This window comes from Embiotoca jacksoni, unplaced genomic scaffold (genome assembly GCF_022577435.1).
Source record: "Embiotoca jacksoni isolate LCO1_2020_lvr unplaced genomic scaffold, fEmbJac1.0.p SCAF_2, whole genome shotgun sequence".
NCBI classification, from domain to species: Eukaryota; Metazoa; Chordata; class Actinopteri; family Embiotocidae; genus Embiotoca; species Embiotoca jacksoni.
Window position 1 is genome coordinate 5,708,088 of NW_027185340.1, and position 27,144 is coordinate 5,735,231.

The window sequence follows — 27,144 nt, forward strand, 5'->3', positions numbered from 1 at the left end:
TTTCCTTTTTTTTTTATTATTACCTGAGACTTTCTTTTGTGAAGCGTTTCGTAATCACAAATGAAAATATTGTGAAAATATTTCAGGAAGAGCTCTTCAGATTAAACAAATGTTACATATATATATATATATAACACAAAAATAGGGGGGGAAAAAACCCACAAAAGGTCAGTAACAAATAAGAAAACACCTCTACATAAGAGAGGGGTTTTAAAGCGTGTCACTGTTACGCTGCGTTGTAAACGTGCTGCTCTTGAACGCACCCCTGACACGCTCTCTTTAGCGGCACATTTGGATTGGACAGATTACTCTGTGGAGGAAAATGGGAGACGATTTGGGCGACGAGTGGTGGCAACACGAGGGCAAATCAGGTATTTCGCTCAACTCTCGTGATTGTTTTCCAAGAGATGTGTTGCCGTGCCGTGCCGTGCCGAGCGATCCCTTACCGTCGTTAAGCTTCGCAGCTGTTGCCGGAGTTGTCGGTTTTCCTCGCGGCTAAACTGTAGGCTAACGGTGGGTAGCTTAGCATCGGTCGGTTTTGAGTGTCTCGTTTGCTTTAGCAAAGCAAGCCCTGCGACATTTTTGTCAGTTGCCATAACGACGAGTGTTGAAACTCAAAGTACAGGCATGTTTTTTTTTGGTTTTTTTTGTGCGGCTTTACTTCTGGTTTTGTTAGGACTGGGGAGAAGTTAGCCTTGGTGGCATGAGGTGTTACGAGCAGATGGGTGTAAACACGTGTGTTTGTGTGTGTGTCTCCTCGAGTGTGAGTCGTCACAGGAAAGGTGACGTTAAAGATGCCTTGTATCTTTCCTTAAACCCCTAAAAGTTTCCTTCACACACACGCACACAACTTTACTCGGTGGTGGGAGAAGTGTTTAGATATGTACCGAAGTAACATGACAGAAATGCAACAAACAAACAAACAAAAAAAACCCACTTCATTACAAGTAACATTTGCATTACAGAAATCCCACTTGAATTAGAAACCAAACGCAGATGAGTTGTTAAAGTTGGTATGGTCCGCATATGACGTCATTAGATTATGAATACTGGTCTGGTGTTGTTAACGCTGATGGAAGATTGTCAGATTATTTACTGGGAGAGGAAATAAGAAATTCTGATACACGAATCTGATTTCAATTTTATTTTCTCTGATCTTAAATTTTTTTCTATAAAAAATAATAATAATAAAAAAAAAGGTTTAGAGGGAAACAAATCACTATTTGGTCACAGGTTTACAAAATGCGAAACTATACACTGCGTTGTGTAAAGAAAGTAAGAAGACAAACAGGTTGGAAACCACTGGTTTGATCTTTAACAAAGTGTTAAAGCTGTCCAACATATGTAGTGGAGTATGAAGTACAGAAATGTATTGCAGTGGAGGTGTAAAGTAGCATCAAATGGAGACACTCGAGTAAAGTACAAGTACCTTGAAATTACACCTAAGTACAGTACTTGATGAAATGTCCTTAGTTACTCTCCACCACTGCTTTCTGTATTCATTCGTCCATATAACCATGTTCATCCCCATACATCAACAGAGAAAGTTCCCTGAGGCAGTTTCATGCGCTCTGCATACCAATAGAGGGCAGTCATGTCCTTTAGGGATTATTGACCTGATTGTGTTGGATAGCAAAGTGTTGCTGTGTTGCCAGCAGCATTAACTAACATATATTTGATATAAGGCATTAAAAAAAAAAAAAAAAAAAAAAGTATATTTAGGTTGTTCAGACAAAGAAATATTCTCCCATATATTCTACCTTTTTTTTTTTTTTTTTTTTTTTTTTTTACATACGCACACAAATGCACAAATAGCTCAGCACTTGTAAATGTGTATTATGTCAATGTTGCTTTGGCCTTTAACTCCATTAAGTTATACATGCATCATAATATTCAAGCCCTGCTATAAATTGTCTGTCTTTAATGTTAATTGAAGAAACTGTTTGGTAATACTCGTTCTCATACGGATACAGGTAAATGCATGATGTGTATATGACTACAGCTGTTAGAGCTACAGATTAAGCAGCTGCTTAAAATTGACATACGATTGGTAGAGAACAATCAGCTCTTTTGTAACGCATGTTCATTTGATCATGAGGAATATTCATTTAATTTCCAACATACAGAGTCAAGTGTTTGAATGTGCATGAAAAACAGCCTCCGCCACACATGCAGCTAATTAAATGATCATTTATGAGAGCTTGTTCATGTTACAAAATCCCCCTGATAGTGAGTAAACGTTCAAAAACAAAATCACAATTCTTTCATTTAGATGTTTGCATTGTTTCCTTATGAAAGTTATGAGTTCATAAGATGGGCTGCAGTGCTAAATGTGTTGTAGTTTTTGGGCATGTTGGTCACGGTCAGGTCCGTGTTTTCCCTGCGTGCACGGTGAGAGGTTTGCCATTTTTCTGCCTTGTAGTGAGAGCTCTGCCTCTTCTGTTGGCGCCGTGTCCTTTGGTCCTGGGAATCCGTGTTGGACCACGTTTCTGATGCAACCCCGGAGGAATCTGATTGGCGAAGAGAGAAAGAACTGTCTGTTAGGAGGTGTTCACCACATGTTCACTCCTCCAGATTTATTTACTTGTTTATGAAGAATTTGTTTTTTTGTTCTTGTAAAGAAATTGGTGTGTTGCACTTTGGAAAGAGGGACAAATCTTCATTGCTGATATATAAGTCCGTCGTGGAAGTAGGGAAAACTTAGAAAGAAATGTATTTGCTGCACATGTGTAAGACTGAATCCTTTGTGTGGTAACTTAGGAAAGCCTTTGTACTTTTCATACAGAGAGATGTGTGCAACCGCTTCTTTTTGTAGTCGGGCAACTTTACCCTGACTGACATTTCATCCTCACTCGCATTTATATCCCAGAACTGCTTGACAGAAAAAGCTATGAGGCTGACAGAAAATTGACAAGGCAGAAAAGGAGAGTTGAAGTCTGTTAGATAGCGCATGGGATTGACTTTGAAGTCTTAAGAATAAAGCGGAGATTTGCAAGAAGCAGTGTGACTTTTATGGTGATGCATCTCGTGGCCAAATGCTCATTGATGATAAAGATTCTCATGAGGGCCTCTGTCAAGCCGCATTCTGCCCCAAACGGTCATCAGATGCCTCATCTCACCTTGCCAACCGGGGTAGTTAATGTGTTTCCGCATTTGTCATATGCACGTTATGCCGGCTCTCTGCCGGCCTCTTCTACACAGGAGACGTTACGGTGTGCCCCAGTACTGTCAGCTACTTTCTTATTTAGACGACACAACTCATCATGACTTTGGTAACTACATTTAATGTATTAAAGGTATATGACGGCCAATTAGTGTCTTTGGCCGTTTTCCTCCGCCACACTATGGAACTGTACATTTTGTTATGAAGCACTTTTTCACAAAAGAAAAAAACCATGAAGGCCTTCATTACAGTTTTTGGGTTGATATTACTCTCTAGTGCATGAATAAGAATTGGCTAAACGAATTGCAGATAGTAAAATGGTTCCTGTTGACTGACATCATGCAGAAGTCATCGCTTTGCCTCATCTGTTATGGTTACCCATTTTAATGTTTGAGGCTGAGACAGTGTACTCACTGGATTTCTCCAAAAAGAAACTGTTTTTTTTTTTCTTTCTGTTCCTCATCTGAGTGCTCATTTTTAGTGACCCTCACTCATAGTCTCCTTTTAGAAATGAGTTCATTTTCCATTATGTTTTGCAATTGTACCCATACCTTTTTCATTTTCTGGATAGTTCTGCTTCCCCTGTTTTCCTTACAATGCAGTTTGGTCAGGTGAAGGTTAAATAACCGTTTTGACAAGACAATATACATATTGTATGTGTTTGTGTGTGATTAGCATTTAAGTGACATTCAACTGACCAGTTTGGTCTATGGTAGAGTCATGTTTCATGAGCATTTTACAGACTAGACAAGAACAGGACATTTTCTTAAATTAAGCAAATTACCATAACTATGCATGACTTTACCTGCTGTAAAATGGTTCTTCATGAACTTGTTTTTTTTTTATTTCTCTCTTTTGGGAGGTTTGGCAGGCAAGAGAGAATGTGCTGAATACTTTGGGTTGTTTTTTTTTCTCAGTAAATGAGGAACTGCAGATGAACGTGTTCAATAATTAATAAAATGGTGGAAAAAGGATTTAATTGTGTTTTAGTTGTCACTTTCAAATGATTCATACTTAATTGAGTTAGACTCTAATAATTACAATTAAAGTTAATCATTTTTATTCTAAATAGAAAATGCCTATATAAGAACATGTACTATAAAAACTGAAGACCCCCCACCGCCCCCCACTATGTTGTGTTGTGTCGTGTCAATAAAAATATGTTTTCCAGCCTTTGAATCAGCTAATAAGTAAGGCATTTTCCATAATTCAGCAAACAAACATCAAACCTGGCCTCTGTCTCTTTTTTTTTGACACTAACTATCTTGCAACCCAACCCCCTGTCAAAAGAAATGAAGATGAAGAAATGAAAACCAACAAAAACACTTTTAATGAACAGAAAATTACATAAAACATAAACATAAAACATAAACATAACATAAAATTATGAATGGTTTATAATACATTTGGTTCCAATGATGTCTCACTTAGTTCCAGGCACACGTCGTACAGACAAAAGGTTGTTAAAGTCACTAAGTCTAGACACTAACTAGATCAAGTAGGCTTTCCAAAGGCTCTTCTTGGACACTTCAGAGCATTTTTTTTTAATGATTGTTCCTGAATACGCCAGACTCTGTGTTCTCATTAGAGGAAGTGTATTGTTTTAGATGTCTGGTCTTAGAATGAGACTGTGGTTATTTTTTTCTCATTTAATCGCAAAGGCCACTTACTGTAATATTAGAGGAGTGGGATGCTGGAGAGTTAGCAGGGGATATAGTGATGCTACTTGTAATCTTTCCAACGCCTTTTACGTGACAACCGTTGGCCACAATCTGAGTCCTTTGCTCATGTCGAAGATAGTACGGCCCAACAGGTTGTGGGATGCTGTGGGTTGTACCACTCAGGGATTGAATGTATGGGCTCCCCAGGTGGATGTGGATCTTGCTGTCTTCCGTTGCGATGATACTGGGACTTGTGTCGGTGCTGCTGGACTTGTGATGCTGCCAGCTGTTCTGCCGCTCCGGAGTCTTGCAGAAGACGGCCTGATTCGTAACCTCCGTCGGCTCTGGAGAGCAGGTCCTGACCGTTACGATCTGAATGGGGGAGTTGTTGTGGTCGGGCGTGACAGAGCGCGATGAATTGGGACTCAGCACCTGAGGGACGGGTGCTCCGTTTAGTGGGGAGATGGTGCGGTCGGGGCTTAAAGACGGAGATCTGGTATTAACTGTAGGTGGACCTGAGTTCTGGATAATGGTGATTCTCTGCTTGGGTGAGGCTCCGCTTGTCGGGATGACAGCTGTGCTGGTGTAGGACGTGGCTGTGTCCCCGGTGGGGCTGCTGATCTCCAGTGTGGCCGTGTTGAGGATATGATGTGGCGTTACTTTGATGTGCAAGGGCTGCCCTGGTGTGTGTGTTAACATCATAACGTCTCCATTAACGGTTTGGTGCATATCTATTCCTGAATGGCCGCTGTACTGGCCTATGTTGTTGTTTGCACTGTTCAAGCTGTTAAGACTGTTGACGAGAGAGCTTCGTCTCTTTATGATCTCGGTGTTGTGGTTTGGGTCCTTGTCACCGTTGTCTTCATCTGATTTCTCGCCGTGCCCGCTGTAGTCGGGAAGCAGGTTCTCTGCGGGTTCAGTTTGCACCTCCTTAGTGGTCTGACGATGGTCGGAAAAGTGGTTGTCGGCACCAGGCGTCAGATTCTTAATTTGTCGATAGCTGTTCAGCTCACTAGTCAGTTCCTTCATCTCTCTGGCCAGCTCCTGGTTCTTGGCTTCTTGCTGGGTGAGTTTTCTCTGCAGTGTGGATTGATCCGTCTGCACCCTGCAGATGGACTCCTCCGTCCCCATCAGCTTCTGGAGTTTTTCCTTCAGGGCATCCACTTCTCGAGTTAAGAGTCTGGATTTAACCTGCTCCTTCTGAAGACGACAAAGGAGAAGGTGCTCCTGGTTGACCTCCTGCTTCTCTGCATGCTCATACTTGGAAAGCTCCCTCTTTGCCATCTCTAACTCCTCTGTTAGAGCTCGGGATCTCCTCTGTTCATCCCTAAACCTCCTCTCCAGGGCCTCAAAGTCCTCCCCAAATTTCATCAGTTCTCCCTCCAACGACACCTTGTCCTTGAGTCTCTTTTGCAGCTCCTCTAGCTCCTGGGTCAGTTCTTTAACTTTGTTGTCCTCTGTTTGGCAGTGACGGGTAGTGTTGTTTGGAATAGAGTTGTATGTGTACTTCTCCTCTTTTTCTTTCCTGTTTTCCAAGACTTGTAACCTTTTCTTCATCGTGGCCATTTTAGTCTGTAGCTCTCTGTTCCACTCCTCCTCTGTTCTGAGTCTGTCTTGGAGCTCATCCTTTTCCTTTACTATTCCCTTGATCTTTTCCTCAAAATCTGCCTTTGACCTCAGTGCCTCCTGCAAGTCCTCTCTCAGTCTCTCTGTCATTGTTGCCAAATTACCTTGCTCATTTCTTTTGCCGTCCTTCCTATTAAGTTTTTCCTCAGCCTCTCGGAGCCTTTCGGCCATGCTCTTTCTGTCCTCCACCAAAGCTACAGTCAGTGACCTGAGCTTGCCCAGGTCCTGTCTAAAGACCATTTCACTCTTTTCCAGTCGACTTTCAACAGCCTCTAGCTCTCTCACCCTGAGTCTCAGATTATCGAGCTCGCCAGACAGCATCTTGCTCACCTCTCGCTCCCGCTCCAGGCTGCTCCTCAGAATATTGCTGTCCTGTTTGCTTTTGCCTAAAGCCCCTTCCATCCTATCCAATTCACTGATTCTGCTGTTGAGCTTCTCAACCTCAACCTTCAGGCTACGGCAGTGGCTGCTCTCCTTCGCCAGTCTGCGGTCCAGGTCTCGACACTGATCTGCCATGCGTATCAGCTCCTCATCCTTCCCCTCCATTTCCTCCACCCTTCTCCTCAGCACCTCCACCTCTGACAACAGGCTCGGGGCTGTCATGGTGTTCTGGAGGATGGTAACTCGATTGTGGTGCTCCACCCCGAGATGCAGGGATTTGAGCTCCTCTTCCAACTTTGCACCGGGTTTATCAGCACTGACCTGCTGCTTGATATGATCAGTGATGGCAGTCAGTTCTTTGATCCGACGCCTCTGTTCCTCCAGCAGCTGGCTCAGACACTGTTGCTCCCTCACAACTAGCAGTGCAAAAGCCTTCAGCTCGGTCAGCTCTTCTGTTAGAGTTAATACTTCTCTTTCATTCTTCCTCTCCTTTATTTCCTGGTATTCTCTCTCCTTTGTGATCAGTAGCTTGAGTCTGTGGAGGAAATGAAATAACGGTTACGTCAAACAGAACACTGTGGCCAGATTTGATTGTGTAACCAACATGTGTTTTCGTATGTTTACTTAACATTTACAACCTAAATTGTGTATTTGTTGTTGTTGTTTTTTAGAAGAATCTGAGTAACATCTTTTTGCCTCCTAAAACTACTACAGAAGCCACGCAAACTTTGTTTTCCCTCTTGTAGATGTCTCATGTAAAACATGTAGACATGTCTGTATATTTCTGTGTAGTTTTTCATTTCTCTCTAAGGCAGCGTGCAATGATGTTTAGACTGGCGCGGCAGATGCTCGCTCGGCAGGGAGTGTTTGTTAATTAAGAAGTTCCTCTACCCTTGAGTACCCCCAACACCACAGCCAATCACCCTCCTTCTGTGCACCTCGGATGACACCCCGTTTCCAGCTAGGAGAGGCAGGAATTCCCCCCTGTTCTTTAAGTAATTACAGACTGGCTACTTTAACCAACTGCTGTCACTCCTCACATTCCCCCACACGCATACCAGCAATGTACAAACACATTTAATTGATACTGTACATTCTGGGTCACGTCTTATTGCATGTGATGCACTTTTCAGACATGATTTCTCCCCAGTGCATTTTTTTGCTATTTAAATTCCCTGAGTTTGGACTATTTGCGACTACTGTTGTATACTGGTGGTATGAAGTGTGTTCACATTTAGCTCTACTTCTCTATATTTTTAGAGTCTACTTAATGTGTTCCACATTTTGTACTTTAGATGCAGGTTTTCCATTGTGCCCATGTGGGAAATAGTTTTTTTTTGGTTTTTTTTTCTCAACACTTGACAGAAAGCTTGCAGAAGGTGGCTATTCATATGTCATCAAGATCTGCCGGACGGCTAATGTTACATGTCAATTTTAAGACTGTACATCGTGTTTGTTTGTTTTTTTTTCCCGTGAAAAGTACAACATTGACATCATATGTACTTTTGCTTTTAAGACTTGTGTTACTTACAGCTTTAATGATTGCGTGGGTGGGTTAAATTAGTGACATTTTAATGTTTCTTCCGAAATGAATGGCTGTTTGTGACTAATAGGGAGGTGGTAGACTGCAGCTTAACCTCAACATGAGTTCTTGGAAGGTTTTACTCGGTAAGATTGCAATTCCTTACAAAAGAAAAGCGTTGCATAAAATAGTAACTTCAAATTTAAATTCGATGGGTTTCAGAGTGAAACCTGATTTTGTTATCTTTAAATCCACAACTTCGATACCTCTTGAACTGCTCTTTACCCAACATTTGCAGAATTAGCTCATCTTATAGTCATAAAACAAGTTTTTAAGTAACAATTGTTTCTAATTGCACGTTTACATCCTTTCGCTGTTAAACAGTTTTTGTTCCTACCTGTGGGGTTCATCTGTCCTTTTTTAAAATCCTCAGAGAATAAATGATGTCTACTCTTTCACCTCTCCCTTTCCCGGAGATCCCAGTGATGTGGACATTCCATCCGGAAAACCAAACATTATGAGAAGTGCTCTGCACACCGAGTCTCACTCGCAGTCAGTGGCGCCCATTACATCATCAGCAAGTCCTTATATGGGACTGTACAGGCTCTACCGCTCTGTGTGTGCATGTGTGTGTTTTTTCTGGAGTTCAGCCCATTGCAGATGAGGTCATTGTGTAGCCATGCCAAAGGGGCTAATGGGAAGGACAGAGTGTGTGTGTGTGTGTGTGTGTGTGTGTGTGTGTGTGTGTGTGTGTGTGTGTGTGTGTGTGTTCGCTAGAAGACGAAATCTTCTTTTGCAATTGAAACTTGATAACTCTCAGTTTGGAGGATTAGTTTGAGCAAACATGTTAACCAAGTTCCAAACCTGACTTGGCATGTCTGAGGAACCATAGCTCTTCTAGAAACACGTAAACTGCATCATATGCTGTGTGTGTGTGTGTGTGTGTGTGTGTGTGTGTGTGTGTGTGTGTGTGTGTGTGTGTGTGTGTGTGTGTGTGTGTGTGTGTGTGTGTGTGTGTGTGCTGTTCTCATATGTTTTAAGAAGAGAGACATGTTTTGTGAGTTGTAGCTGCTTTGCCTGAGGCCTGATAACCTGACTGGGAGATGACATCATCAGTTCATCGGCCCTCAATTACATCCATATGTCCCTTTTCTCGCTCCCTCTATTCCTCACACTCTGTCTATATCTCTTTCTTTGTCTGTCATTTAGTTAATAGTACTGAAAGTGCTGCAGGAGAAAAACATAAACATAGGTCTGGTCATGTTCCCCTCTGGGAGCACTTATTTGCACTGTAGCTCCCAGCTCTAGCTTTCACTGGGAAATAAACTTCTGGTAGTGTTTCTTTCCGTCAAGCAAACCCACGCAGGCCCCAAATAAAAGAGAACTATTCCCCTGGTGTCATGTTGCCATCACACAAGAATTTACAAAACCAGCAAAAAGTTGCACTTAAATTTCACTTGGTATACATTTACAGTAAACTCACCAGCCTTTTCACCCTAGGCATGAATATCCATGCCCATTTTTCACATTCATCAAAGGCAACAAAAGCTTCCACAGCAGGGCCAAATGTGTGCGGCAGGAAAAACTAACAATGATGACACTCGTCCACTAAAATCATTCAGATGCGTGCGTGACTGCAACAAGGAATCACACTCACGGTTTACATATGCAGAGCAAATGTACAAACAATGTTTATACAGCGCTGGAAAGTTTCTGTCATTTCCATATTAAGCTTCTCTCTAACAGCAAACATTTTATAGCAGCTGCATTTAGGTCTTTAGCCCAGATCAGCTATAGTTTAACATGTAATTTCCTTCTAACAGAGAAACTGCTGCCCTGGTATACAGTTACTAATTATGCCCGTTACATAAGTTAGTGATGTAAGGGCTGTATTATGTGCCTGGTTGGCATCAGCTTTAATCCCTTAATTGATTCAGGACAACTCGGTCGGCCTGTTTCAAACACTGACCGATTAACATTTCATCTCTAATGGATTTGGATTTGGATCGGTGATTACTTGGTATAATGGGTATGGCTATTGTTGAGGATCATTAAAATGTTTTGTTGAAACTGTTTTGGTGGTGGAGATCGGTTTAGTCTCCCCTCATTGAAATAAATTGCAGCCTTTATGAGTGCAGGATTAAAGCAGGTCTGTCGTATTAAGTTTTATTCATTTTGCTGAGGTGTACCCAATAAACTGGAAAGATTAAGATTGAACTCCAGTGTAAAACCATCTCCAGTTCTGGGTGAAGAAGTTAAGCTTCATTTGGTGATTTAGTGGTGCGCAGTGGTCATTATTCATGAGCCCCAGTAATGGGGAACAATGCAATATAAACAACAATTTAATTCAAACTTAAGATAAAAATTGCCACAGGAGTTTACTTTGCCTGCTTCTTGGGAACACCGTTTTCCTTTTTTTACTCTTTCTCTTTGGGAATTTGAGTTGAGTTTGAAACTCAAAAGGCAGAAATTTAGCTCCGATCCAAGTTAAATAAAATTAAAAAAGATTCACACCTCGCTCCCACGTGACTCTTGCACAACACTAGGGATGTCCCAAACTCAATCACAGGATTCAGCCTTTTGTGATTGATTATTATTGGCATTAAAAAAATCCTTTTGGCTGCTCAGAATATGTCAGCCGTCAGAAACCTCCCTGTGCTCTCTTAAAATACTGGAACACGTTTAAAAAAATCTTTACTCTGTTCAAATGAATAAAGTGAACCAAGACCAGGCACAGTCACGTTGCTCGTGTTTGGGATTTATTTCAGCGAAATCTCATTGGTGAACCACATTTCTAAAATACAACTGTTGACTTTAAACTACTCGTTAACTATTTTGCTCGTGTTGAAGATAAAGAGCGGTTGTTTAAAGCCTGTTTAAAACTTCCTGCCACAGCGGACCAACAGTCACTCTCTATGGATAGCATACAAAATACAACAACACGTGGAAATTGTTTATTAGCTACAGTATACCGTAGTTGTTAGCAGATCAGAGGAGTGTATCTCTAATAAATCAACTTTTTTTTTGTTTTGTTTTTTTGCCTTGATCCTTAAGATTCTTTAGAAAGGAAACAGTTATTTTGAGATATTTAGTTTGTTGTGGAATGTGAGGGAGAAATCCTCCTCATTCCTTGCAATAGCTCTCCGCTCCCAAACCAGAGTTCATGAGGTTTTGTTTCCTTCAGGGGGAGGGCCTGGCATCGGCATCACTTGTCCTCAATTACAAGCAAGATCTGACTCCTCAAAAGTTATTTCTAAAAACAAACTCCACTCAAACACTGCCGGTATTTAATATGCCCCTTTTGTGAGTCAAGCACTCTCTCTTCTGTTTTCTGAGAGCTCCTATTTTCATCCAGAGGTATAATTTAAAATCCTGATTGATTTTTTTTTTGGTAGTGTTCTAAGCGTTGCTGTATAGGGTCATAGAAATGGCAAATGGACGATGGAAACCGAGAAGCAGCTGCTCAGATACTCTGTTCTGGCTTTTCTCTCTTCATTTATCAGCATGTTTAATAAAATTGAACGTACGACTAAACTGACCTCATACACTCGGTATTGATAATTAATGGGACCAACAGCTTGTGATCAGAGCAGCGGTTCTGCTCCGAACTGATGCACTGCCAGGCTCCTATGGTAATTTATGAACATCTTCTCCGGACACATTATTGGCTGAAGAAGGCAGAAGAGGGATTCGTATGAATGTGAGGGATGGACAGAACAGCTGTGGGTTTCCGCTAAAGCAAAGCCAAGTTTACTTTATCTTTTTTTTTATTTTTTTTATTATCGGAGTCTTAGAGAACGTGTCCTCCATCGTGTTTAACCGATCAAGTGTTTGTGTTTTTTAAATAGAGTGATTGTTTGTCAGCCATGCTAGCATTGTGTCTCTAGGAATGGCAATGCCACTGTGTCTGTCTGTTGGTCAGTTCACCACTTTGATTCAAGACTTTTCTTATATTAATATTAACTTTTGTGCAGAAGTTCATTTACCTCAGAAGATAAAAGCTTTTGTGATCTCCTGACTTTTCCTCCTGCACCACCAGAAGGTTGATATTTTAGTCGACAGTTTCAACCACTACTGAAGAGCAGAGGATGAGTTCTACTGATGCTGGTGGATTGAAAGTCATGTTTCCCTCAGGGTGAAAATGTAATAACCTGGATTACCTGCCGGATCATAATCAGGTCAAATTTGTCCAATACTTTGGTTTATGAGGAACATGAAAAACATATGCTTACTTTGGAGCAGCACAATGTTAGCATTGTCAATGTTAGCATTGCCAATGTTAAGTGTAATAGCTGACTGTTGTATTTATCCCAAAGCAGAGCTGTGTGCAGCCTCGTAGAGTTTTATATCATGTGCTTTCCCGCATCTGGAGCACTTACAGATGATGTATTGATGAGAAGGCCACATCAGATGGGAAGTGAAAACATGATGGATTTAAAAGTGCTTTCAGGCTGTTGGGTAAAAACTATGAAGAGTTTGTGATTCAGAACTCAAGTGGACAGATGAGAATGTGGACGTCTTTTGTATGTTGAACATGTGTGTGTGTGTTGAACATGTGTGTGTGTGTGTGGTTAATGCTGGGATGCTCTCAGCCCAGTGACAGATCATAGGAAACACACACAGGCTTTGAGCATGTTGTGATCGTTGAGGTTGGAACAACCAGATTGCCACATTGGCATTGTGGTGTGTAGATGTAATCATCCTTTGACACGCAAAGGGAATCACACTATAGCATAAAATGATTACGTTGCGTGACTGGAATTTACTGTATAATTCAGAGCTAAAGCAGGTCATCTGCTCTCCACATGGCACCTGGTGGAGCTTCTTTTTCAGGGAAATGAAAAAGAGAGGGATGCTGATTTTAAGCCAGGCTGAGTGGCTCTTTTGGCTCGGACCGTACACTTTGAAAAGAAACAGATAGGGAGATTGAAAGATATTTGAAGAGGATTTGGAGGGGGAGTGGAAATTCTTTCAGTTAAATATTTAGGCAAAGCAAGAAGCAAGAAAGACGGGATGGAGAGAGAGATGAAAGGCAGCGGCGCATCGCTCTGCGCCTCATGTTGTTTCCCGTGTGGATAAATGCAAGCATTGACTCGACTCAAACCTACTCGAGCCAAACTCAAAGAAGCTGGCGTGCAGTTGGGAATGCAAAGAAAGGGGAAATAAACTCATCTGTTCTTTTGAACAAACATACACATGAATACATTCAAGGGGGATTATGTAATTTATTGGGTTGAAGAGTAGGACAGCAACAAGGGTTTTCTAAATCAAATTTTCTGCAGAGTATTTTGCTTAATATATGTAAAAAAAGTAGTAAAAGTAGTGCAAATAACTATAAAAACTTTCTAAAGCCCAAAGTGAGATGTTAATCCCTTGAAATTAGGAGGGTGTTACTAGGTAATGTTTATCGGGGGGTTTTTTGGGGACAGATTACTGAAACATTCAATCTTGATGGAGGTTAAATGTCTCTGAATTTAACTAATCAAGTGGAATAATGGTTTCAGCTCCAGATAAAAAGTCACCAAAGGAAAGAAGAAGAAAAAAAAAAAAAGCACCTGTTGATATCCTCAACTGTCTAAATTGATGGTCAGCTGATGCTTCGGATTATGTAATAAATGAAATTATGATGTTTTAGATTAGGGCTTTTCAGGGAATACTTAATCCTCAAGAGGGCAGGCAATGAGATGAAAGAACTTTTTGTTTCCAGCTCTGAGGAATGCATGAGCCACACAGGGTTCCCACCACACCACAGACATGCTGTCTACTCATGTATTAATCATCATTAGGCCAAGATGGACCACAAAGCCTTTATGTGTGCATGTTTAAGGTTTCCACATTGTATTTGAACAGACTGAATTCTAGTAAACTTAATCACTCTAGTGGCATGACTATTTTGGGTCTTTAATTGCATGTGTGCTTGTGGTGGTTCAGTAAAGCTTTTTTTTTTTTCTTTTTTTTTCTTTCAGTTTGGCACGCAAATGCAGACAACTAGTCTCCTTCCAAGGTTGCAAGCGCAGTGCGGGTCCAGTCTCTGCACAGATTACAGAGTGGACGTCGGTGGTACATGAGCCGAGACAACCAAGGAGTTCAACCAAAGAGCCTTGTTATGGGCCTTAAATTGCATAGGCAAACCAGTGACCACCTTCACGTTAGACATAGCTATACCCGTAGGCCACATCTAAATGTGCTCTCTGTTTGAGAAGGGAATCTTTCTATCCACCAGCAAACCCTCAGCCTATTTACTTAGTTTAGAAGAAGGCTTCATTCTGCGCCGTGTGGTATTGTTGAACTGGGCAGGAGAGCGCCAATTTAGACTGTACATGTAATTGCATGGGAGTGCATGTTTATGTGTTTACAAGGGAGAGTGAACAGAGCCAAGCTCGCCGCAAAGTCTAACCAAGTCCAGGATGTAATGGACTGTGTCTGAGTGGAGTAACTCTCGGTATCGTCTTGAGGTCACATACACTGTCTAGCAAAGATGCAGCGGCCAAGAGTGCCTTTACTCTCTCACTCAGCCATGAAGAGCTTTACAGACCAACATAGACTGAAAGAATCTAAGCCTGCACAAGTGTGCATCACACAGCTCAGGTCTGGCTTGTTCCAGTGTGCTGAAATACTTAATCCCTTAGCCTCTGGTACGTGAGCTGTAAATCCTCATCTCTTTTACATCAGGAGAGATTCTAAAAGCCATAGATGGATGATTCTACAAGCCTAGCTTCAATACAGGCCACTAATTTAGTGGGAACTGTAAAATATAAAAAAAAAAAAAAAAAAAAAAAAAAAATTCTGGGGCATTTATTTGAGTTTGACGGTTTTGGTGTACAAACCTCTCTCTGTCCTGCTCCAGCAGAGTCACAAGGCAGTTGCTCTTGTGGTTGAAAGCCATGTGGCTCTTCTCTTGCTCCTTGAGCCTTCGGAGGGCCTCATTGTGAGAGCGGGACACCTCCTGAAGCTGCTGCATCATGTGTTTGGAGGAACGTTTCTGGGCCACCAACAGCTGACTGAACTGAGGGACAAAGGGAAAACAAAACAGGGCGCTGAGGGGGAAGATGTCCACGTACTTTAATCTCTTTCAAACATATATTTGCATTTAAATGCATAATCTGTAGGCAAAAAGACACGAAATTGATACCAAAAGCACTCTGGTTTCTGTTTATAGTTCGAGTTGTATTGACCAATCACGTTTGAGCAGGTAAACAGTGGATGTTGAGAGTAAAAGAGGCAAATGGCCAAAATGTAATCTCCAAGCCGTCTGATGACGATTTAACTTTTATTTGCTTTGTTGTAGTGATTTTTAAACTATTAGTGTGTAAACTGACCACTGACTTCGTAGTCATTGTCTTCAACTCCATTTTAGTATCTGAAGTCATCAAGCTAGCAGTCCAGCCCAGAGCTGATGAGCTTTTGTAATTCAAACATTTTTAAGATTTCTTCTGCAACTCAAATACAACCTGCAGCAGTCAAGTTTTACCGAAACACTACTGGTGCCGTAATCGGCCCTTTTATGAAAAGTTATACTGGAAAACTGTTGTCCTGAAGAAATAAAACCATACTGAGCCTAAAATGGAAATCCCTCAGTATACAAATGTGCGATCATTGCAGAAGGATAGAGCCGCCACGTGCAACACCTGTAGTGCAAAATAACAAATGAATGCAACGATGCAGCAGTAATAGATGCTCTTTTGTCAGACAGTAATGCATTCATCTCATTAAATTTGATTATCCGCTCCATATGGTGTCTAGTTTCTTACTATCAGCTGTCGGTACCTCAGCAGTTGGTTTTTCGTACACATCCTGCAAGTGGTCCCACTGGGCCCGCAGGGAGTCTCTCTGCAGGGCACGGAGCACCATCTCCGGTCCGCCACAGCCATAGTGGGCCTTCAGTAGACCTGAATTTGTCTTCTCTGATTTCAGAACAGCAATTACCTCATCTCTGGCCTGGTGCGACAAACATTGCAGTGGCAATTTAAGTGACTTCTGACTTTCGCATGAGCTACGAAAAGAATGTGTACGCAAGAGTGAGCAGGTTATCGTACCTGTAGTTCACCCTCCAGAATACTGAGTAGAAACAACAAGTCATCGCAGGACAGGGCCTCTCTGGTGGGTCTGCCCTTCCACCTCTCTCTCTTGCCTTGCATATTGTTCTTCTGTCTTCTGGGTGGTGGTTTTGTGGGGCTGGACAGGGCGGATGAGAAGCTCCGAGTTGTATTTCTTTATATCATCTTACGTCCAAGAAACGACTTTTCTCCTTTTATCGAGAGGGTGCATGGAGTCGACCTAGGAGGAAGTGGAAAATGAGAAATGATTGGAGGTGGCAGCTGAACATTGTGGCCAAAGAGACCTGTGTGCCAGGTTGAACAAGGTCACTCATTGTGTCTCTACAGTACAAGTGGTTATTGTGTGGCTTTCATAAGGGATGCCGATTATATAAGCCTTTATGGGCTAATCCAATGTCAGAGGGCCTCTTGTCATAACAGTTAGTGTTACTGAAACGGATAGGCCTGCGCCTGGCATTACTTTGTGCGTGGCTTATGTCATCCTATAGTCTTACTCTTAGCACATTAACAGAAATCGGTTACTTTCGCAGACAAAATGGAATAAAGGTTCCCATAAAGTAGGACATTGATTTCTGACCGTGTGTGTGTGTGTGTGTGTGTGTGTGTGTGTGTGTGTGTGTGTGTTAATGAAGAAAACCCCATCAGCTAAACATAGTTTGGTCGTCAACTCTAGTTGGTGTTCTCATCTCCGAGTCAGAAAGCAAGCAGGATCGTATTAGTGAAAGATGATGTCATCGCTCTACTCTTCAGCTCTGCTTTTCTAGTCCAGGCTCTCTCAGTGGCCAAGAACGCCTCTAATTCCCTGGTTGTTGGTCAGGTTTCTTTAGATGAGTACCTAAAGGCCTTTTTTGTTTTGAGAAAAAGCAGTCGGTAGAAATGTGTAAGTGTCCAGAGGTATTTTTTCAGTGGGTCTGAGGGATGGTGTGTAAAACCTCCTCAGACCTTTCGTTGGTTTTAGCAGATCTGTTACTGAACATAAAATCAGTGAGGCTCCCTCCTCTCAGCAGTTCTTTCTCTTACAAAAGCACACAGACACACAGCATCTGCTTGTTGTCATCAAAGCCTGAGAGCAACCCGGAGTCTGTCTAAACATGGTGAACACTTGTACATAAGGGACACGAACATTTTGCAAGAAAAAGCGAACCAAACAGAAAGCCCTTCAGCTGCTTCAGACTGTTGCCAGTAACATCGTTCAGATACTAAATCCTTGTGAGAGTACAGGCTTACTTAAAGGATGGTGTCCACATAGAGGTAATTTTTCTCCTGGCCTTTGTGTGGAAAGAAAGAGTGATGTTCTCAAACTCCTTCCCTTCCTCCTGATACTCTCAGTATCAATCAGGAAGACAGATTAAGCTGTCTTGGCTCGCTGTGTATTCCCTCAGTTCAACTGCTAAAGAGACTTACTCATGGAGGATATTTACAAAACTGACTGCCACAGCGTACAGCTGCACAAAATGATCAAATCTTGTATTGATTAAGTATTGTTTATCCAAAGGTACAGATTTGAAGAGGGTCGCTGGTTGAGTTTGTGGACTAAAGAGAACCGCTATCAGTCGACTTGAATAGGTTAAAGCCAGGGCACGTATCGGATCGAGACGAAGGCTGGCAGGAGGTTTGATGCGAGTGGTTGCGCTGTGGCACATATTTTCTGTGGTGGCCTGGGGTCTGTTTTCCTTGGACATGATGAGTGTTAAGATAGAAGGTTTTTTTTTTCTGCCCATCAGTGCTTTTAATGTGTGCTGTCAAGCCGTGACATGTGCCTCTGTTCTCCTGCCCTTGGCACTCAATTGACTAATGGTGATGGGATCTGAGCACCTCACACGTCTGTCTCTCTCTTACACACACACACACACACACACACACACACACACACACACACACACACACACACACAGATGACACGAGTCAGCCTGTGTTCTTTGTTTAGTACACCCACAGTGTCTAGACAAGCACATGCTTACTGATGCCTCAGCACGCTTCCACACGATGCCAGGCATGTGAAAATACCTCGAAACTTCAGTTCTGGCTCAGAGCCAGAGTCAGCCTTGATAATGGTTGCCAGGGCTGCCCCCACTGAGGACTGTCCTCTGGCAGGTGGGTTGGCAGCATCACATGTAGCTGGCCGCCGCTGTTTATTTATCTGAACAGCACCCAGGGCAGCACGCCTGCATCCATCCTGTCTGCCCCTCACTCTTCTAAAGGGCACCGGCTGCACTCAGAACAAACCATTCCTATTTCCTGGAAATAATCTTTCACACCACACTCTCTCTCTCAGCTAAACCTGGCACACACACACACACACACACACACGCACATGCACACACACACGCAGGTGAGGTGAACAGTGTACGGTCACACCTGTTCTTTGATATTGCCTAACGAGCTGTGTAATCAGGCTCCAAACTAAGTAGAGGTTTGTCACCGTTATGTGCAGCTTCTAATAAAGCACTGAGTCGCCTTATCTCTTTTTAGGTTTTAGTCTCTTGAGCTCCTCAGACATAAACTTCTCTCCATTAATTGAGCAGCAATTTAACATCTCATGTCTGAATAAACACCCAAGTCCCGTTCTTGTAAGTCACAAGACCTAACATTACATTACATATGACATTTTTGTTTCAACACTGACAGATTTGCATGCACAATATTGCGTTGTGTTATTGTTGGAAAGGTTTTATCTACAGTGCACCTACCAATTGCATTAGCTTATATGCCAAAGTGATGCTGTGACCTAATCCCCCTAGCGGCCCTCCGTGGTATTGCAGTTTATGGCACTTCTCCATTGGCCTCATTTTTCAGACCCACAAGCTCTGTCCACTTTTATAGTCAGTGGTTTATAAGCACAAATTTTGGCTGCAAACAGGAATTGTTTGGAATTTATTGGATAACAGCACAAACAAAAATATTTTGCAAAAATAAATTTACATAAAGGTCTCACACTTTATGCAACTTCTTGTACTGTCTCGTTGTGGGTGTTGGATAACAAATATCACACTACCTACTTGATGAAATTAATGTTTTATTAATTAAAAAAAAGTTATTCCACACATTTTTTTCCAAGTCTCACACTTACAGGGATAACAAGCATTGTCATTGCCAGCTCAAGTAAGATATGATGTGTTGGTTCAGCTGTGTGTCCTCTGCTCTGTATATGCAAGGAGCCCTGACTCTTCACAGACGTCTCTTTTGTAATAGTGGCCAACGGTGGAGTTTTTTTTTTTTTTTTTTTTTGATGCAATACAACCTGGCACACGGCTTCCAGGTAATTTAATTTCAAGCCCCCTGCTCCAGCTATTCATTCCTAACAGGCAGCTCATATCCACTTTATATCCACCTGTCATGGGAGGCTGGATCAGTCTGTGCCCCGGAGGCCTCATGGCCTCCAGTTTCCAGGGTCAAGTCGGCACAGCACTCTGTAATTCGCATTGTGTATGGCTGATGTATGTTTTGGCCGGAGCACAGAACTGCAGGCTCGGTTGGTAAGATTGATATAACAGAGAAATTATACAGTTTGCAAGCCAGCTAGAGAGAGCGGGAGAAGTGGAAGAGTCTGTAAATTTATTTTGTCACCAGCAATGCCGCTGTTGTGCTTTATGATTATGAGCTGCAATATTTTTAATGGATTTAGCATACAAACAGACAACCGCCTTCACTGCAGGTGTTATAATCACCCTCTCTAATGACTCCGTGTGCTTTGTTTGAGGTGGTACACTCCTGAAAGACTGTAGCGATTGTATTGGAGAAGAAAATGGTTATTTTATATACATTTTACACGACATTTGTTGCCACATACCATATTGATGACTCTTTATTTACATCAGGTAATTTTATGTTTTCACAAGTCTCACTTAGTGCCAGTTCAACTAAAATAAAACAATGAGAGCGAACTGAACACTTGTAACAGCATGAGGTAATGCTGTGCTGCGAGTTTAGATTTTATGCTCACCCTCTTTAAATAGTGTTATTTGGTTTAGCCTCCTTTCCACATCGTGGTATCGGGTTATTTATTTTGTGGGACTTGTTTCTTCTAGGTGGTCTTTCCTACATTATAGTAAAAGGTTTATAAATCAAACGGTAACCATAACTGTGGAAAGCAAAACAACAACCATTTGGCGGTCAGCGATATCATGAAGTATAGTCGAAATTGTTTTGTTATGATGTCAGTTGTGTCCTCGAGCAGTTTGTTCAACGGGGCTCTTTGGCAGAGGATTGCTCACCGGATAATGACTGTGAAATTGCACCGTTTACCTCCGACTTGTGCGCACTGGTGTTCTGTGGTCCGACATGCAAGTTTAACCCCTACCCTCGCTCCGATGCTGTATCAGATGGTGGAGTCCATGTGTGTTGCATCAGTGTTGAGATTTAGATGCAAAGATTACAAAGAAAAGGAGGAGGGAGACGGATCCACTCCCTGGTTAGAAATTCTTAAAATGACATCAACTCTTCTTCTCTTACTAAAAAAAACAAAAACAAAAAAACAGAATGGATGAATATTTAAATATCTTTCCATGGGTTAAACTGGCAGATGCTAAATTAATGTCTCTTACTTCACTAAAAGTCCGTTCAGAGATTGGGCCGGCTTCATTCGGCTGTGTTGGATCAGAACAGGCTTCCAAACCAGTTGTGATGTCATAAATCTCGCTCGCAGGTTCACGTCTTCAGCTCAGATTTTAGGTGAGCGCCGACAGTAGATACATTTGAAAACGAGCTCTGAACATTCACCATTCTGCGCAGTACAGATGTGAGCGGAGGGACTTTAAGGAGTAGTTTTGCCGCCTGAATTATTTTGGCCAATTAGGCTATCCACAGTACACAGGTTCTTGTAAAAGCTTAAAGGCTTTGGAAGAAACCCAATTCTTCCAAAGCCTTGTATCTCTGATTAGCACCTCCGGTGTGACATCCTCAGGAGCTCCTATCACACTCTGCCAGTCAGGATTGGCTTCACTCAAACACGTGGAGGCTGGATGTACTCGTATAACTTTGGGGATTAAACTACACAGATCACTCAATCAATCAGCAGTGCAGAAAATGAAGGCTGTCACTGAGACAAGGCAGTTTTACTCCCGAGACCGCAGACATTAGAGGTCAGATCATAGATACATTAATAAATCAGACTCTTGCCTATGCTGTAATTAAGATGAGAATCAGCTGAAACATGCAGGTCGTGCTCGTGCTCACCACACCCACATCCAAGGTCTCTGAACATCCAGCCTGGTTTGATGTAGGAGAGCTAAAGGTCAGCTGGAGCTGCCTGCATGCTGATAAACACCCATTCTTTGGGAAGGCAATAAGTAGCTGACGCGGCGTGTAGTTGATCTTGTCCGGGATAAAACGTAAGTTTTTGGCGTGTATTGTTTCAAACTTCATTTTGTGGTCTAGACTTGATGATTTCATGGCTGCACTCTTTCTGCGCACGCCCTCGATCTTTAAGTAACTGTGAGTGGACGTTGGTTTCTCTTCCTCTTCCTAAAAAAGATGACCACATGAGCACAGCTGAGTTGTTGTTTGATACAATCTCTTACTATGCGTTATAATCAAGCTGTTGCTCGATTTAGAGCAACACAATAATGGCAAATACTGCAGCCGATACATATCCACCTCCCCCATTTTTCTTCTGTGAACAATCCCAAATCGTTAATCTGATTGATTTCAATCAGAATGGAAAAAGGTTGACCTCACTGTGTGCTCAATACTCCTCCTGCTGATGCTTTTTTTAATTTATTTTTTTTAACCTCTGCATTTTAACTTGTCAAGACTGTGAGCCTTACTGACAGAAATTTAAATGTACTTACAGGCACATTTAAGAACAAATAATGCAAAACAACAGCTCTCAGCTGTCTGTTGTTTACTGAGCTTGTACAGGGACTCCTCCATCCAATTTTTTTTTTTTTTTTTTTTTTTTTTTTTTAAATCTTATCTTTATATCCAATATAAGCACAACAACTAATAGGGCAACCAGGTGTGAATGGACTGAACATACCGGTGCCTTGTTTTCAGTCGTTCCACTGTAGCCTGCTTGTTAATGTTGAGCATGCAGCCTTAAGTCGCCATTGATCGAACAAGAGCATTAGCTCTAGCTTCAGAGGAAGCTGCAGGCCTCCAAAGCCAATATCTGCTCCACCCGCTCCCCCCACCGCCCCCAACAGCCATCAATACTATATGTCTCGAGATGAGTTATTGATTGTTTAAGCATGCGCTACATTGAATGATTTTGTGGAGAGTATTTGTTTTTTATGGAAGCAGTGCGGGGGAGGGGTGGGGGAGGGTAGAGAGACTATGTCAGTATGTACCGTCTCATGTTTGGGTTGCAGGATGAGAACTGTAATCGGTTCGCCTAATCCCTCCGCATGAGCCGAAGTATTATCTTTGCTCGGACTAATGGAAACCTCATCGGGCTTTCCTTAGGTCACGGTGACACAGTTTGATGGAGTTGCGTAGGCACAGTGCCAGTTTGCTCAAATGAGCACATCACCCTTAAATACTAACAACCAAATCTGAGTGCCATTTGTCTGGAACTGAAACAATCAGCCGTTTCCTGGAACCAATCGATTGATCCTCATTACATCCAGTCGGCGCCATTGACCGTCCATTAAAACCAGTCACTTCTATTGATCGCCCAGTAAACATTAGCGGGCAGCCCCATTTCCCTGCATGCGATTCCTCTCCAGAGCCAACGACTTTCATTGATCTGTGGTTATCTGAGCTGTAACCTCATTGACCCGAATGAGTCTGAAAGCATACACTTTTCCTCCTCGTGACTCCTCCATCTGGAGCCACTGTGGCAGGGAGACACCGGAGATATTGACCCTGTCGTAGGTCCAACAACTGCTCTCTTCAGGCAATGCTCTGGAATAAGTTTGGTTTCCTTACCGTTTATATTTGGAAATGAATATTCTTATATTCTATTTATCTGCATGCATTGAAGCAGCCTGCCATCTTTGTTACAGCCTCTATTAATTCGCTGTATTTTCATTCTGGACTAATATATTCATGAGTTGGTTCTTTTGTGTACGTCCTGGGTTTAAGAATCACTAGAGTCCCTGATAGAAATATTGTTTTATATTATTTCAGATTACATTGCCGTTTACTGTCGTAATTTAGATGAGTGGAGTGTGAGGACTTTTATATTTTCTTTTCTAATTTGTAGTATGTAGCATCAATCTGTGAATGCAATATAATGGAAGGTGGGTTGCTTTTTTTGCCCTCTGACCCGACTACTTCCATACTTCACTGCAATATGAAGTGTTCAAACAAATTATGATGTGATACGATTCTATCGCACCGTGAAAAAAAGAATCAGAAAAAAAAAAAAAAAGAAGAAGCTGGGCGGTCCCGGTTGACCTTTTTTAGGATCAGTGTGTCAAGAAGAGAAATGACTGTAAAGAATACGTTATAAGGTCAGAGATGGACTTTTGATTGCTCATTAGAGCCAAAGTCATCGGTGTACAGATCAAGAAAGGGAAAAGTGGTGCAGTGTAAAGAGCCTTCATAATAAACGGAGGCCTGTGTCCCCAACGTTGCTACGTTTTCCTCCCCTCGCCCATCTTGTTTCAGGCACGCCGCTCTGTTTTACTCCAGCGGTCATCAACAGCCACATTTACGAATCCCTTAACGTCTCATAACCTCAGCTCAGTTTTGCCCGTGATTAGATGTGCAGTTTGTTTGCGATCAATCAGTGAGAACTCCCTCTCATCACGCACTCGAGCATCAAACTCTGATTTGATTAAGACGGACTGCGTGACAGAATCACTTCAGATGAATCGGGTCCTTCTGCGATTCTCTCATTAATGAATTCTGTGTTTGGACAGCATTTTCAAAGACGGAAGAAACCACAGTGAATTTTTAACCCTCTACCATTAATCACTAAATTAAGTATTTCATAAAGGAAACTTTGAGCGTACACGCTAAGCTGTTAAAATCCAATATTGGTGAAACGTAAAAAAAATACTTGGATTGTCCGATATGATCGAGCACAGAGACTTTGTGAGAAAAGCCAATATTACCTTGAGGTTGGCTGAGGTGTTATTAAACAGTAGAAATAGCAACGTCAGATGCATTTTCCAATGCGCATGATGGAACTACTTAGTGTTATTGACAATACTGTCAGCAAGCAGCCTTTAGATATTGACCCACCTTTGTGCTGCTCTCACCATCTCTGTCCTTTTATAATAGTGCCTGCTGTATAGCTTAGCACGTTAGTCTCTTTAAATTATTGTCCCGCAAAAAAAAAATGGTAGTATGTGTGACTATCGTTGTTCCTGATTTCCCCCGTTTTCAGCGGCGACTGGTTGTAATGTCGTTACTCCCATCAAAAAGGGTGGAAGTAATGCAACTGGAAGCTGTCTGCCAGCCGCCATTAAACAACACGAGGAGAAGAATACGTTGCTAGCAGGCTCCAGAGCTTTGCAGGTAAAGGTGTGTGGAGCTGTGAGATTAGATGCAAACAGGTTAATAATCGAGTCTTCAGGGCCAATTTCCGGGAAGCATTTTTTGCTTAAAATGCCTATAATTTACCTTTTTTATTTTTATACAATAAAAAACAAAAACAAAAAAAAACCACAACAACAACATTAAACTGTTGAATTTAAATAATCTAAACCCCTCTCTCTCTCTCTCTCTCTCCAGTGTCCGTTGATCATCCTCAAAATATACAGTATTAAAGGTTTCGTTGTCATTTTGGGTCGTCATCCCTTCACCGGGGGTTTCAGGGGTCCGAGCAGTATTGTGCTGCAGGGAATTCACCTCTGACACCTTCCAGCCTCTGTGATTCTGAATTGCTGACACAAATCCATTAAGAATGTGTTTCCACTGTACTAAGTGCATGGACTCACTGATGTATTATCCTGATAGCCCAACCTAGATAAAAAAAAACAATTTAGAAAATGCCAACTCTACCTCTCGTGAGTAAGTCTTTGACCGGTGTGTTCGGTTTGTCTTTTGTCGTCGGTGACCCGAGAACCGTGTTTAAAGAGTGCCCTGTCAGCACCTTTTGGCTCATCTCAGGGTTTGGTTAACTTGTGAGCCGCCACCTTATTATAGACTACTTCACGGCTCATTGAACACGCAACAGCACGAGCAGGTGATTGCATTTTTTTTTAATTTTTTTTTTTTGGACATCAACTCGAAACACTTCAAATTGCGCCTGTAGATGCTGCAAATCAAAACGGAGAAATAACGGCAGGATTTGTTTTCACAAGATAAACCAATTATCTGGCTGATTTTAAGTCCTGTAAATAAAGCCATCGTGTACCAATAAGAGACACTTACTTTACTAATTGGGGACCATCGTTATCCTCTCAATTCTCCAAGCTGCTTCCTATAGGGATCCCAGTGATAAATAGATTAGTACTAAGCACGTCTCAGATCCTTGCTGTTCATTAGTAAAGACTAGCCTGAAGCCTGATTGGCCACTACCGACAGGGAATAGAAGCACTTACCTGCATTAGGACAGCTGAACCTCTCACTACTCACCTCCGAGCCGGGACTTTGCATTGATTATGGTTGGTTTACGTCCCGCGTCAAAGACACACGAAGTCCTCCTCACCTCTGTAATTAGTCTTGACTTCCCTCTCGTCCTCTCCTCTTTGACGTTTTGGCATTTTTCCTCACCACCGTCCACTGAGCGTGAGGACGGGATGAGAGCCGAGGCGAGGGAGAGGAGGGGTGGGGTGGGGGGGAAAGAGGAACGGTTGCCTCGGCCCGTCGACAGCGGGGGTCGTCTTACAGCAGAGGGAGTGTATGCCTGGACAGACAGACGTTACAAAGATGAAGGTCTTGTGAAGGATGAGATGTAAAAAAAACACACAAAAAAAAACAAATGGGGTGTGGTTATGGAAATAGATAGAAAAATCCCCCTTGGGGAAGAATGAGAGCGGATCAACTTCTTATACTTTGTGCAGTCTTTCTTTTTTTTACTTCTTGACTGCTAACGGCCTCTGAAGAAGAGCTGTAGAGGTACAAAAAAAAAAAAAAAAAAAACACAGGAGAGGAAGCGTGCGGAGATAACCGCTGCAGAATTCACAACGAGGTGGGAAATTGGAGGCAGAAAAAAAAAAAAAAAAAGTTTCTTCAGATGTTCATGTGCGGCGCGTCGACTGGGAGATCTCTTTGTCCCGGAGCAGCAACCCACTGCGGCAGATCAGAGATGCGCTCCGGTGCCTCATCCACATCACACCGGCACCGGCAGCAGACGCACGGAGCTGCTCGCGGTTACGTTTAGGCATAAGACGCCCGTGCGGCTCGCAATCCTTTCAGGTCGCAACGCTTTACGATCGCTAAGCTGGGCGACGAATGCGTTCCGTTTTCGGTGAATTCTTCATCGTAAAAGCCGCCCGGCGACGGCGAAGATGAGGAACTGCGTTTTAAGTTTTAACGGGACGACACGCTGCGTCACTTCCTCCGAGTCCTCTGTGCGCGCGCGACGGCGTGTCACCACCGCTAAAGACTACTGCTAAACTACTGCACTATATGGAGAGGTAATTACTTAATGACAACACGCTGACTGGCTATCGCTGAAGAATAATGCTGATCAAAAACACTTTAAATTGACGCACAAAATATTCTGACTTTGATTGCAGTGAGATCACGGCAGTTGTTTTCTGTTAGTGTTTAATGATATAATGCCTGTTTTTGATGCCGCTGATTGGGATTTGGCAATAAGTGCAACGTGATTGAAACCGCAGCTCACGCGGCCAAACATAAGCACTTTCCTCCGGAGTCTCATAAATGTTAAATGGA

At 42.3% G+C, this 27,144-nt stretch overlaps 2 protein-coding genes across 2 annotated transcripts in view; one reads left to right on the forward strand and one right to left on the reverse strand.

The window, feature by feature from the left end:
* Positions 1–267: 267 nt before the first annotated feature.
* cmss1 (cms1 ribosomal small subunit homolog) overlaps positions 268–27,144 on the forward strand; it is a 30,879-nt gene continuing 4,002 nt past the window's right edge. Inside the window, exon 1 of the mRNA XM_069154187.1 lies at positions 268–371. Within this exon, the coding sequence (XP_069010288.1) occupies positions 323–371 (49 nt within the window). The 5' untranslated portion in view covers positions 268–322. The remainder of the gene's footprint in view (positions 372–27,144) is intronic.
* On the reverse strand, positions 4,475–26,176 carry LOC138201061 (filamin A-interacting protein 1-like). Its single transcript, XM_069154172.1, has 6 exons — positions 25,879–26,176; positions 25,675–25,723; positions 16,390–16,630; positions 16,121–16,291; positions 15,181–15,359; positions 4,475–7,366 (listed from the first exon to the last, which is right to left on the reverse strand). Exons 3-6 carry the CDS (start codon positions 16,489–16,491, stop codon positions 4,813–4,815), a joined length of 3,006 nt encoding a protein of 1,001 aa, XP_069010273.1. The 5' UTR covers positions 16,492–16,630; positions 25,675–25,723; positions 25,879–26,176; the 3' UTR covers positions 4,475–4,812.

Excerpts from the sequence above, each read along its gene's own strand:
- LOC138201061 (XM_069154172.1), bottom strand. The coding sequence starts at position 16,491 with ATGCAAGGCAAGAGAGAGAGGTGGAAGGGCAGACCCACCAGAGAGGCC. Across the intron at positions 16,292-16,389 it reads TTCTGGAGGGTGAACTACAG|GCCAGAGATGAGGTAATTGC; the intron begins GTACGATAACCT and ends TTGTCGCACCAG. Across the intron at positions 7,367-15,180 it reads CTGGAGCAGGACAGAGAGAG|ACTCAAGCTACTGATCACAA; the intron begins GTTTGTACACCA and ends TTTCCTCCACAG.